This window comes from Ovis canadensis, chromosome 13 (genome assembly GCF_042477335.2).
Source record: "Ovis canadensis isolate MfBH-ARS-UI-01 breed Bighorn chromosome 13, ARS-UI_OviCan_v2, whole genome shotgun sequence".
Taxonomy (NCBI): domain Eukaryota; kingdom Metazoa; phylum Chordata; class Mammalia; order Artiodactyla; family Bovidae; genus Ovis; species Ovis canadensis.
The window spans coordinates 22,039,802-22,053,403 of NC_091257.1; the positions used below are offsets into that span (position 1 = coordinate 22,039,802).

At 48.0% G+C, this 13,602-nt stretch overlaps 1 protein-coding gene across 3 annotated transcripts in view; it reads left to right on the plus strand.

Moving 5' to 3' along the window:
* The window catches only part of ISM1 (isthmin 1), a 92,557-nt gene that overhangs the window by 64,115 nt on the left and 14,840 nt on the right, over positions 1-13,602 (plus strand). For all 3 annotated transcript variants that reach the window (XM_069547117.1, XM_069547119.1, XM_069547118.1), the window contains one exon: positions 5,764-6,028. In XM_069547117.1, coding sequence (XP_069403218.1) covers positions 5,764-6,028 — 265 coding nt within the window. The remainder of the gene's footprint in view (positions 1-5,763; positions 6,029-13,602) is intronic.

The following is a 13,602-nucleotide window of genomic DNA, read 5'->3' on the forward strand; positions in this document are numbered from 1 at the left end:
GTGTGCTACCCCTGAGAGCTCCAGCCCTAGGTCTAAGTGTGTGTGAGTGTGCACACACACACACACACACACACAGCTGGCTGCTATGGCCTCAAGCCTCACCACACGAGTAAATCGGCTCTCTGGTAGTCCTTTAAAAGGTGAGGTGCTTTCTCAAAGGGGGTGATGGTTTTCATGCTGACAACTCTCGCCCCTTCCTCAGAGCTCTACCGTCTTGCTGAAATCCACTGGTTTGACACAGGGCTGATGCAGCCAAGCAGACAGCCCCACCAGTCACCCTGAGCCATCCTCTCTTCCCGGGGAGCGGACTGCAAACAGGTGAAGGCATACCAGGGGTCGGCTTCCACTGCCGGGCCCTCTGACCTCATCTCCCCCTCACCCTCTGGCAACCTGTCCCCAGCCCCCACCCAGCTAGCCCTCCCTGGAGCAGGGAGCACACAGGAATTTGATACCCCTGTCTCTGAACCGCACCCCAGCACCGCCCCCTTGTCTGCAAGCACTTCCCACGCTCCAGGGCTGGGGTTCACAGTCTCTCCCCGACCCACCACCACCAACCCGCCCACACCTTTCCAAAGAGACAATGCTGAGCTGGGCCTCTTGACTTTTAGGAAGGGAAATCCTTTAAAAAGCCCAGCTTTTCAGAGCCTTTTTTTTTTTTTTTTTAAATAAACCCCTGAAGCCAGGTGGCCTCTGTCCCAAGTGAATCAGGCTCTTCATTTTAAGACTGGCTTCAGGCTGTGGAAGTGAGTAGGGGGTGGGTTGGGGGAAGCCCAACAATGCACAAAATAGAAAGAAATAGCCTCAAACGCCTGAACCCAATCTCCATATTAAATTTAAAACAAAACTAGAAGTTGGGTTTTGGCAACAAATAAATAAATAAACCACTCAGGAAAGAAAGTAAATCCCCCAGGACAAGTTCAAGCGGAACGTCAGTATCCTTGGCTGGGTTTCTGCTCCGCAGCTGATGGTCAGATAGCAGATGCAGAAATCTCTAAAATAAACTCATTATTAGGCTCACTGCATCAATTCCTTACCACAGTAGCTATTCACCACCAAATATTTCTCTTTTCTGGGTCCATCTGAGATTCGTATTCATTTCAACCGATGTATTTCTTTCTTTTATTCCACTGAGGGAGACTTAAAAATAGTCTTCTAAAAGCCCTTTTTTCCCCTTGCACAGACTTATTTACACGACTGTAGGCCTCTTGATATAATCAGACGAGTTGGCTAAGGCTGGAGGTGTTGTATGCGCTTCTACTTCTGATTTTCCTACCTCTTTTCTTCCTAAAATTCTTTTGGGATGGCAGGCCTGGCCAAGTAAGAACCAAGAAATTACTGTTCCCAAGACATGGACCCACACCCTCCTGGAGACAAGCTGGTACTGTTCAGATTCTCAAGGGGGCCCTGCTGTCCCCATCGTGAACCAGAGTCCACCCACCTCTCTTTGGGCTCCGGCAGCACCGTTTCTGTCAACCAGGCTTGGCCTCTGTGGCTGCTGAAGGTTACTTGACCTCCATATGCCTCAGTTTCCTTGTCCATACCATGGGAATAACAACGTAGGTGTAGTACTTTTGTAGGACAATACTCCATAGTAGTAGGGTTGTACAGATTAAACGGGCTTCCCAGGTGGTGCTGCTGGTAAAGAACCCACCTGCCACTGCAGAAGATCCCTGGGTCGGGAAGATCCCCTGGAGGAGGGCATGGCAACCACTCCAATATTTTTGCCTGGAGAATCCCATGGACAGAGGAGCCTGGTGGGCTGCAGTCCATGGGGTCGCACAGAGTCAGACACAGCTGAAGCGACTTATCATGCACAAGGATTAAATGAGATCATCCAGGGGAAGCACTCAGCAAAGCGATGCGGGCGCTTCCCCAGATTGGTGGACGCTGGCTGGTGATGGCAGCAAGCGTGAAAATGACAGAGGAGACCAGTATAAAATAATTAAGAATCAGGAGATCTCATTTTGAGAGCAGCTCTCCTCCTTTGCTTTTCACCTCAGGAATGTGAATTCTCCAGGCCAGTTTCTCTGCCTGAAATATGGGGCTAGCTTTTGTAGAACAAGCAGCGATACCCGAACAGGAATGCTGTAAGGCTCAAAGCACTCACGGTGCTTACCTGGAGCTGCCAGAGTTGTTTTGAGAGCACCAGTGGGTCTGAGAGGGAGGGATTATATATCTTCCTAGTCCTTTGTGTTCTTTCTTTGGCATTTATCAAGGAAGAAGGGTTACATTATCGGGGGCCTAACCGTTTGCTGCTCTGTGCTTTTGAGGACTCATTTCAACTCCCAGGGCTTCTCCTAGTCTCTGGGAAATAATCACAAACCCAAACTACCTGGTCACCGTAGTGCTCAAGCTCGTTGGTCCTCTAACAGGGCCAACAAGTTAGAAGATTCTAGAAGATGCTCCTGAGTCCCGAAGATCAAGCCTTCTGTATTCTCAGTGTCGTTATATTATTGCTGATTAGACTACGAATTGTGTTAGTTTCCCGGTGGAAAGGGCTTTTCAGTGCTAAAGAGTGTGTTTCTAATAAATGTTTGAACTTTCAAGAGGAAGAAAGAAACTGGTAATAGTGCAAAGGACTTTATCCTTTCCTAATTTCGAACGGAATTCTCAAACTTGGCACCTATTCTAGTCTCTCTGTTCTTGGATCTGACAAGACTCAGCCAGAAGTTGGACTTGGGTCTTTTGGAAAAGCTCTTTTTCTTTTACTGTCTTGATTCATGGTATGGAAAAATCCAGAAGAAACAAATATACTAAAGAGGCTTCAATGCTGTGTATTGAAGACGCCAAAGAAAGGTAAGATCCAGCTCCGTCAGCTTGGAAATCTCCTGTGCTCCCTGCCGCACCTTCAACTCGTCACACTGATTGTTGTTCAAGACATTTTTATGAGCAGATTCTTTGATGCTAAAGAACATGTAAATGAGAGTAAGAGCAACAGGAAACGTAAAACTAATTTCCCTCCACCTCCTCCCGTTCGAGAAGTCATGATCATGCTCATTAAGTCTTTTTAATTGGATGCCTATGAAATTTCACATTCAAGATTCGATTTCTTCTTTTATTATCAGTACGAGGTTTCCACATTCCTAACTGGAGGGAAGGGTGGATCCTAAGGTTTTCGGGGGTTTTGTTTTGTGTGGGTTTTTTTGTTTGTTTGTTTGTTTGTGTTATTTTTAATTCAGTTGGAGCAGTGGCTAGAAATGAAAGGGGAAATAGAAACCTCTAAGCTGATGAGTTAGTCATCGATAATAGTTTTTGGAGTAAATTTGTATTTTGCTACTCATTGCCTGGCCAGGCAACAAATCTGTTTTGTTTGGATCCAAGCAGCAGTTTGGGGGGAAAAAGAATCATATTGACGGTAATAGCTTAAAACATGGAATTGTTTTGATTCCCAGCTTGGAGAAATTGCAGGGCACGTTTTGTTTAGGCAATCCCTTTGACTCCAGTCTGGATACAAATGGAATACCAAAACTGTCCAGCCTGTTCCCCCTTATCTCCTACCCAGAGACTGATCTTATTACCATAATTGCAGGCTTGCCTGGCTCTTGGCAGCTTCTCCAAGACCCTTAATAGCCTTGCAGACAATTGTTGCGGCTCAGTTGTTCTGTCTGCAGGCATGGGGGCTGGGACTACATAGGAGAAAGGTTGTGTCTTCAAAGGCTGGGCATCATGGAACCTCTGCTGGCTCAGGTCCATGCCACCCAGCTGTGCATGCCTTCCACTCTGTCCTGGTAGGGTTGAGTGTAGGTCCTGGGCACTGTCCCTCTCCAACAGCCATCCCTCCAGCAAACAGCAGTGATACAAGATGAATGATGTAATTATTCTTTTTGTCCTTTTGGGGGATTACTAAAAGTTCCATAATTATTTATAAATATGCAAGGGATGCTTACAAGACTGGGGTGATGGTGGTGGTATGGAATCAAGCCAATGGTGCCCTCGTAGGCATCCCACACCAGAGGAGATGCTCTCGGCCTGCCACAGCCCAAGTGTACTGGGGTAGAAGACCACCCTGGACCTCGTGTCTGGACCGCACAAGGGCACAGCTAGGCCCACCATGAGTGGGGCAACCTCCTTTGAACGTCGAAGAAAGTAGAATTCAAACTTTTCCATTCCTGAGACAAAAGAAAGGGTCTGTTTGTCTCGGGGATTGGCATGACCTGGTGCAATTTGGCAGAGCATCTCAACAAGTCTCTCAGATGTCGAGTTAGGGCAAAGCTGGAAGAGCATCTGCCCAGTACATCTTGCGCTGATTACTCGGAGCGCATGTTTCTGATTCATTTGCGCATAACTCGTCCAGGGGTTGTTGCAAGAGCCGTGTGATGGCCAGAGGAACCCAAGGAGTCTTTTATTATGTTTTTAAAACAAGTTTCTCTATGCTGATTGTCTCTCGGAGCCAAGAAGCTGCATTCTTTCAGCCCTGTGACTTCCAAACGAGGCTCCGTAAATCCAAGAGCGAGTTCTGACCTTGACTCTGGGACTGTCTGCTCTGACCCTGAGGACTCTGGGACTGTCTGCTCTGACCCTGAGGGTGGGTTAAGGAGGAGTCTGCTCTGGGTCCAGTTTCGGGGATGAGTGAAACTCACAGCTGGGACAGCATGGACCTTGTGCTCACATCTCTACAGGACCTGTGGCATCCAGCCCCTACCGGCATCGGTGGTCTCTGGGCTCACCCGGTCACAGGAGGGGACAGGACCTAGGTGACTGACTTTTTGATAGACAGTTTGGCAAAGTCCATAAGAGTACAGGTGCTGGAGCTTGAATACCCATGGCTGCCAGTTACTAGCTGTGTGACCTTAGGCAGCTTGTTAACTTCTCTGTGTCCAGTTCTTCTGTCTGTAAGAAGCTGTCTAGCCATTACTCTGAAATTTAACAGCTTGAAACAACAATCACTGGACTGCTCGGAGTGCTGTGGGTCAGGAATTTGAGCAGGGCTCAGCTGGGAGAGCTCGTCTCTGCTCTACGTGCTATCAGCTGGGGTGACCCAGTCGGCCTGGAAGACCCAAGATGGCTCCCCGCTCAACTGACTGGGGCCTCAGAGCTTTCCAGGGACTTGGGGAGCCTTTGTTCTCTGCTGTATGGCTCCCTCATCACGTGACGGTCATGTGCACAGTAGTCTAGGCTGGGCTTCCATACGTAATGGTAGGAACTTTCTGAGAGCATGCAAATGGAAACTTCAATACCTCGTGTGGCTGGTCACGTTGACACACCTACCACGCTCTACTGTGAGTCTTTAGGCCAGCCCAGACTGCAAGGGAGGGGGCGTAAACCCCACCTCTTGGTGGGAGGTGCAGCACCCACAGACCAGAATGGGAGGAGTGGCAAGAACATCCTTTCAGATCAGTAACCACGAGGGTAGATCAGCAGAACCAACATAGAGACATTGTGAGGATTAAGTACATTAATACATGGAAAGCCTTTAAAACAGTGCCTGGTACATGGTTAGTTCTCAGTAAGTGTTCCATTTTATGGGTTGTTCTTGTGCCATTCATGGTACATGTTGACTCCTTGAATTAAAGACTTCCCAGAAATGTAGTCATCCGTAAATCAGGGGCCCCGTGATACTCTGCTTCCTCCCAACACAAGGCTCATGGGCGTCAGCTCCTCCGGGCGTCCCTGGAGGTTCTCCCCCCATGTCACGGTGCAGCCTCCGCTTTCCCTCCCAAGGGAGCCGCGTTTCCCTCCGCTCTCTTAGACGTTCTCCCGAGGGTCACCCGGCGTGGAGGCTGTTGACTCCTCCTTGACCCTGGCCTGTTTTGAATTCCTCAGGTCACCATAGAGGTGGTGGATGGTCCTGACTCTGAAGCAGAGAAAGATCAGCACCCAGAGAATAAGCCCGGCTGGTCAGTGCCATCCCCCGACTGGCGGGCCTGGTGGCAGAGGTCCTTGGCTCTGCCGAGGGCCCAGGGCGGTGACCAAGACTACAAGTACGACGGCACCTCAGACGACAGCAACTTCCTCAGCCCCCCCGGCGGCTGGGACCGTCCGGCCCCGGGCCACCGGACATTTGAAACCAAAGAACAGCCAGAATATGGTGAGTTTACCACCCAGCAATATAAAATCAGTGTAGAGAATAGACGAGGACGATGAGGCCAGTGGACGTGGAGCCAAGCAAAACCCTGTTTACAGTGTGTGGCTTTGGGTCTTCAACAAGGCAGACCTCATACAGACTCTGTCCACCCCGTCCACAGAAGGCCCAAGAGGCCCCGCTCACCACATTTTTCTAGAAATACTATAATTTTAAAATAATGCCAATTATCCTCGGAAAGATTTTTTTTAAGTTAGGGATCTTTCAGATCCTGCCTTTTTTTTTTTTTTTTTTAATGACGAAACCACTGAAATAACTTCCTCGAATAGTGTGTGAATGCTCAGTCATGTCCAACTCTTTGAGACCACATGGACAGGAGCCCAGCAGCCTCCTCTGTCCATAGACATTTCCAGGCAAGAATACTGAAGTGGCTTGCCATTTCCTTCTCCGAACTTCCTCATGTATTTGACTGTAAAAACCTGTACTGAACATCCATTTAGTGAAAAAGATGTGCCCAGTTGTCTCCTTTGACCAGGCAACTATGTTATGTTTATCACTGGTAGTGAAGTGGCCCTTTGAAACCCTCATGGACATGTATGTCTCGAGTTATCATGACAAGTGAGGCATCTCCAGCAACAAATTTCAAGACCCCGAGTTGGAACTTACAGTTTCCCATGGTTTTAGAGTAGGATAGGTGAGAAAACAAACTATTTCTATGTTCAATGGCTTAAAATAATCCACGTTCATTTCTCACTTAAGCTGGGATGGAAGACAGGGTCAGAGGGACGCAGCTCCACCCAGTCATTTGGGGACCCAGACTCCTTCCATCTTTAAGCCCCACCAACTGCGAGGGCCTGAGAATTACCCACTGGATGCTCTGCCTCTGGCTGGCAGACAATTAGAAAGACAGAGTCTGGAAAAGGCACTCATGCTTTCAACCCCCTCAGCCTGGAGAAGACAAATCTGCCCAGATTCTATCGGCAAGACTTTGTCATATGATCCCATGTAGATGCAAGGGAAGCTGGGAAATGCTTTCTGTGTGAACTAGATGAAGAGGAAACCAATTTGGAAAGCATCTGGCCAGTCTTCATGAAGAATCGGGCAGGGTGCCCCATGTTATAAGAGGATTTGATATCTTACAAATACATCCACCATGATGATGGCCTTGTGGTTCAAGAGCAGATGGTCTATGAGGATGACTTGTCTTGCACCATTTGCATCCTCACCCTTACCCCCATTTTCAGCAGAAAGGCCACTTGTATATTGGCAAGTCATTTCTGCCTGCTAACAGATGATGCTAAGCAATGTCCAAAAGAGTAGGACTTTCTTCCCAACCACGTCACTTAGTTGCAACTGACATTGAACACATCTTCTGCCCATCATTCTGCTAGGTATTGGGAATCCAAAAAAGATTAAGACATGGTCCTTCCCTGAAGAGCATCTCACCTGTCTTTGAACAAAAGGAGAAAACTTAATGGATGGAGCAAAAGAGTGCCACAGTAGAGATACACAGTAAATGCTAGAGAAGCAGAAAGAGAGCTCCCAGGCCCCACCCAACTGCTCATAAAACCTTCCCCTTTCCCAGAAGTCCAATTTATTTTCCAAGAAGGATTGGGAACATTAGCCAACCTTTCGGTAGCAGTTGCCTTCCACAGTCCCTCTTCATAGCAGCTCTCAAAAATTAGCTCATTTAATCAGCTCACTGAAGCAGAGACCCCACTTTACAAATGGGGAAACTGAAGCCTGGAGAAGTTAAGCAACTTTGACCTAAGATTCATCTTAGACAGTCTAGGTACAGAGTCTGTCCTCTTCACCACTGTGTTCTTCTGCCTCTTGGGGGTGGAGGGGGAAGCGCATCCTTTAGGGCAGTAGAGTGGGTCTATAAAGGGACAGTTAGGTTGGAAGACAGGAATGGTAGTAGAAGTCCAGGGCTGAGCTGAGCTGTTGAACAAGAGAAATGCCAAGGATCCCAGAGTGCTGGCCTGACCCTGCACAGGACTGCGGCTTCACCTGCCTGCCCAGCCCACGTGGAACATGGTCTCTCTGAGGGAGGCTCAGACCCTCAACATCAGAATCCATCCACTGCCTGTGAAAACGTAATGCCTATCCTGGGCCCAAGCCCCTTCCCTACATATCTCCAGGTATGGTACCCAGGCCGGTAGATCAGCGTGCCCAGAGACCATAATAGAAATGCAGACTTTTAGACCCCACCCCAGGACTGTTTAATCTCAGACACACTGGAAAAATGAAAGTGACAGGGTCAGTCGCTCAGTCATGTACGACCCTTTGCAACTACTATCCATGGGATTCTCCAGGAAAGAATACTGGAGTAGGCAGCCATTCCCTTCTCCAGGGGATCTTCCCGACCCAGGAGTCGAATCTGGGCCTCCTGCACTGCAGGCAGATTCTATACTGTCTGAGCCACCTGGGAAGCTCCTGATCTGGAAGCTCGAGGCCCCACACACCAGTGTTTCTCAGTATGGTTGCCCATACTCATCTGGGCATTTATTTTTTTTAATCCCAGTGCCTGGACTTCTCTCGAGATCAGTTAACTTGGAGTCTCTGGGGTGGGACCCAGGCATCAGGGATTTTTAAAGCTCCATGAGTGACACCAGGGTGCAGCCCAGATCGAGGGCCACTGCCATCCTTCCACGGAATGTGCAGGAGTGAGACCTGGAGTCTTTGTACGCTTCTTTCTTTTTTTAGTCAAGGTCAGCAGGTGACTCTTATGCTCATGGAAGTTTGATGATCACCACTTAGAAAGTTTCTTCATCTAAAGTTTTTACACAATATATTCTGCTGAATTTATGAACATTAAGAACCCCCCCCCACCCTCCATTTCCATCTTGAGGGTAGAATCTGCCTCTGCTGGAGCAGTTACTGTGGCTGTCGCAGCTATCTTCACCCTAGCTTTCTAGATCTACAATACCTGGGGAGGGGGCGGTACCCTGTCCGCATCTTACAGCATCCCTGGGTCATAGAGAGACTTCCATCGTGATGACTGTGAGGTCTCTTTTAGTAACACTGCCATCATTAAACTGTGGTTCAGTCATGTCTGACTCTTTGCAACCCCATGGACTGTAGCCTGCCAGGCTCCTCTGTCTATGGGATTTCCTAGGCAAGTATTCTTGCCTAGAGAATTCCATGAACAGACCATGGGGTCGCAAAGAGTCAGACATGAGTGAGCAACTCACAGACACACACACTCCCACATTGCAGGCAAATTCTTTACTGTTTGAGCCACAAGGGAAGCCCCAGACATCAGGATTCCTACTTTATAAAGAAAATCTGGTCCCTTTATGGAACCCCTAAAGCAGTGCTTCTGAGACCTTTATGCACACACAAATCACCTGGGCAACTTGGTAAATGCTGCACCTGAAGCCACAGATGAAGAAAAGGGGCGGGCGACCTGGTGAAGCCAACCCTGCTGGTCCTTGGACCACGCTTTGAGAAGCAAGATTGTAAGTGTGTAGCTTACAAGCTACAGTCACTCAGTAGCATTTGCAATGTGGATGAATCATTACTGCTTCTCAGTATGGCTGACGGGAATATACAGATTCCAGAATTATTTACAGGATCAGATGAGCGAAGTCCCCTTTTATTTCAATCAGCAAGAAAGCATAGCGCAATTTCTAAGTGTTTATCCCTGTGTCGGGGGCTGGGGAGGATACAAGGAGAGAACATTCAACCCAGGAAGGTGAGGTTCATGCAGTGTCAAAGCAGCACCCATCACTGGGACTTTGCACTTGCTGCCCTGTCTGAGGCCAGCTACAGTTACCATAGGAACTGGGCTTAGTGGAGGCTATCAATCGCAAATATGTGAAGTTAGGGTTTTTAATAAGAATGCAAATGTCTGCAGCCAGAGTATCTCAGAAAATCCTTGGTGAAATAAGTAGAATGTAACAGTGTCTTTAGAATAAATTATAAAATACACAACAAAGTTCAGTTCAGTCGCTCAGTCGTGTGCGACTCTTAGCTACCCCATGAACTGCAGCACGCCAGGCCTCCCTGTCCATCACCGAGTTGGTGATGCCATCCAGCCATCTCATCCTCTGTCGTCCCCTTCTCCTCCTGCCCTCAATCTTTCCCAGCATCAGGGTCTTTTAAAATGAGTCAGCTCTTCACATCAGGTGGCCAAAGTATTAGAGTTTCAGCTTTAGCATCAGTCCTTCCAATGAACACCCAGGACTGATCTCCTCTAGAATGGACTGGTTGGATCTTCTTGCAGTCCAAGAGACTCGCAAGAGTCTTCTCCAACACCACAGTTCAAAAGCATCAGTTCTTCAATGTTCGGCTTTCTTTATAGTCCAACTCTCACATCCATACATGACCACTGGAAAAACAACAAACGATAGACCTAATTTTTGATGGTGGAAGCATGTAATGACCATGAGTCAGCTCACCTTTGGCCTCTGTGTGTTTGAGATACTTAAGTTGTCACCCAGGGCAAAGAAAGGGTCCAAATAAGTATCTTTCTGTCAATTAATAGTATACCATCCCCAAGATTGCTCTAAACAACCTGATAATGCAATCAGATGAACACAGCGAAGTGTAATTTGGGCTGGCAGTCAATTCTTTGCAATTCTCTGACAGATTGTGGTCCTGTTTTAATAGATTTCACGGTGATTTTTTTGGAAAGGTTTTTCTTTGTCTTGTTGAATTATAGCCACATTAATGGGTATCTTGGTCTTCTCTGGTGGCTCAGATGGTAAAGAATCCACCTGCAGTGCCAAAGACCCAGGCTTAATCCCTGGCTTGAGAAGATCCCCTGGAGAAAGGAATGGCTACCCACTCCAGTATTCTTGCCTGGTGAATTCCATGGACAGAGGAGTGAGTCAGACATGACTGAGTGACTAAGCACACACACACAATAGGTATCTTAAGGAAGGGCTGTTTGGGCCAGAATCAAAGCTGCTGGAATATCAGGATATAGAGCAGGATATGGCCAGAGCAGGCAGATCTGAGATCTCATCCCAGCCCACCAAGTTTGAGCTGTGTGACCTTAATCAAGCACCTTAACCTCGCTGAGCCTCAGTGTCCTTATCCATAAAAGGTGAGTGTTTCCACCTACCTTGCAGGGTTATTACAGCGGTTCAATCAGGGTGCTTAGACAGAGCCGCTGGTTAAGGCAGGGCTTCAATAATTGGCAGTCACAATCGTCTAGCTAGGATTAGTGGTGGAGGTTTGCCAGTGGCTGAGCCAAGACTCAAGTCACTTCAGTTGCCCAAATACTGTAACGGGACCACAGAACTCGAGTGCCCTGAAAGTATATAATGACCACTTTACAATTTCAAATGACATCCTGGAAGCCCAGCTCCCAGCCCACTGCCCTGTGGATTGTTCTCTGCCCTCACTCAGCTCTTTGATGTCACAGACAGGGCTGCCACAGCCTCACATAAACGTTCACAGGGACTATTCTGCTGTCTTTATTGCCGTCCTTGTAATTACTGCTGCTCAAGTTCATCTTCTGCTCTCAGCGATGCTCCCTAGTAGGTAAGCCAATGAAAACAGGCTTATTTTATTATTGCAGAAAGGAAGACTGCCCTCAGAGCTTTGTCACCTTCCCTACATCAGAAATTCCCTTTCTGTCCTTCAAATACATTAAACAATAGAAATCCCTGGGAGGAGGGGCTTGGCTGGGATGCTCCTCCAGGGCTGTGTGCTCTAGACACTTCTGGCAAGTGGACTGACATGCCGACTTTTTGTTTCACTTCCTTTCTAGGCCAATAGGAATGATCAGCCATGTGGGGATATCGATGTTCCATGTCTAACTTTGGGGGCCCAGTGTAAAGAAGTGTTTGGAAAATAAATGGCTTTGGTAGCTTTTTTTTTTTTTTATTCTTAAGCCATGGAGAAATCCACTTACTGAAGTAATAAATCCTTCATGGTTCCAGAGTCTCCAAGCCATTCAGAGAGCATTCATAGGAAAGGTTGTTCTGGTGTATCTGTGACAGCTATTGCTACTTTATTGTTTTCTTTTAAGAATTAAAAATAGTGTATTTATTTTTTGGCTGTGTTGGGTCTTAGCTGCCCTGTGGCATGTGGGATCTTAGTTCCCCGACCAGGTATCAAACCCACATTCCCTGCATTGACAGGTGGATTCTTAACCACTGCACTACCAGGGAAGTTCCCATTCTTGCTACTTTAGAAACTGCTCAACAGTAAAAAAAAAAAAAGAAAGAAAGAAAAGAAAATCCATCTGCAATGCAGGAGATGCAGGTTCGATCCCTGGGTCGGGAAGATCCCCTGGAGAAGGAATTGGCAATCGACTCTAGTATTCTTGCCTGGGAAATCCCGTGGACAGAGGAGCCCAGCAGGATACAGTCCATAGGGTCGCAAAAGAGTTGGACACGACTGAGCGACTAAACAACAGCAATCTAAAACTTACTGGCTTAAAAGCGCAAATGTCTCTGAGAGAGTCTACAGGCTGTCTGCACCATTGTTCTGCTCTGGGCTGACTTGGCTGGGGCTGTGTGCTCCAGCATGGCCTCATTCCCGATGATGGGGTCCCTGCTGGCCAGCTGGGGTGCAGGGACCGGTGGGCCTCTCCCCCTCTGGCCCCACGCCTTCCAGACTCACCCAGGCTCTTCACGTGGCGGTGGAAGAGTTCCCTCAGGGACAAGGCAAGCCCTGAGGCGCTGGCACTTTTCTAGCCTCTGTGTTGCATCATGTTTGCTGTTTTTTCAGGGGCCAGAGCAAGTCACGGAGCAGGCAGTGGCAGCCCACTCCAGCACTCTTGCCTGGCAAATCCCATGGATGGAGAAGCCTGGTAGGCTGCAGTCCACGGGGTCACTAGGAATCGGACACGGCTAAGCGGCTTCATTTTCACTTTTCACTTTCACGTGTTGGAGAAGGAAATGGCAACCCACTCCAGTGTTCTTGCCTGGAGAATCCCAGGGATGGGGGAGCCTGGTGGGCTGCCATCTCTGGGGTCGCACAGAGTCGCACACGACTGAAGCAACTTAGCAGCAGCAGCAGCAGAGCAAGTCAGTGGCCCAGGGCTGGCGTGGGTATGAAAGGGGGTGGGTACCCAGAGAATTATGGAATCATCTTTCACATAATTTGATACAGTACTAACATTCAATAATTTAGATTAAAAAAAAAAACCAACATAAGAAATTACCTCAGGCAGAGATTCCAAGATGGTATGTTTAATGCTAAAATCTCAACATTCAGAGACAATATTCCCCCAAGCTAGCTCTCCCTCTTATTATACCAGGGAGGACGTACTGCCAGAGAATTCTGGGTGGTTGAGGCCCCTTTGCTTCTGCTGAGCCAAGCGGGATACCTCTTGGCATCAATCACCTGGATTGTGTCTTAGGCTGAGACCCACCCCACAGTGGACAGCAACTCTTCCTCTATGAATTAATAAGCTTTCTCTGACTTACCCATTGCCCCCTTTTTATGAGTCTGAAGACAGTATCATCTTGACTGGTGACTTTTTGTGGTGGTGGTTGTTCCTTGTAACAAATCAGACCCCAGGAAGAGTCACACGGGAGGTGCTGAGTGTGTTCCTGCGTGCATGTAACACATGGATACACCCACCAACAGGAGTGCAAGCATGTGATTGTTTCAGGCAC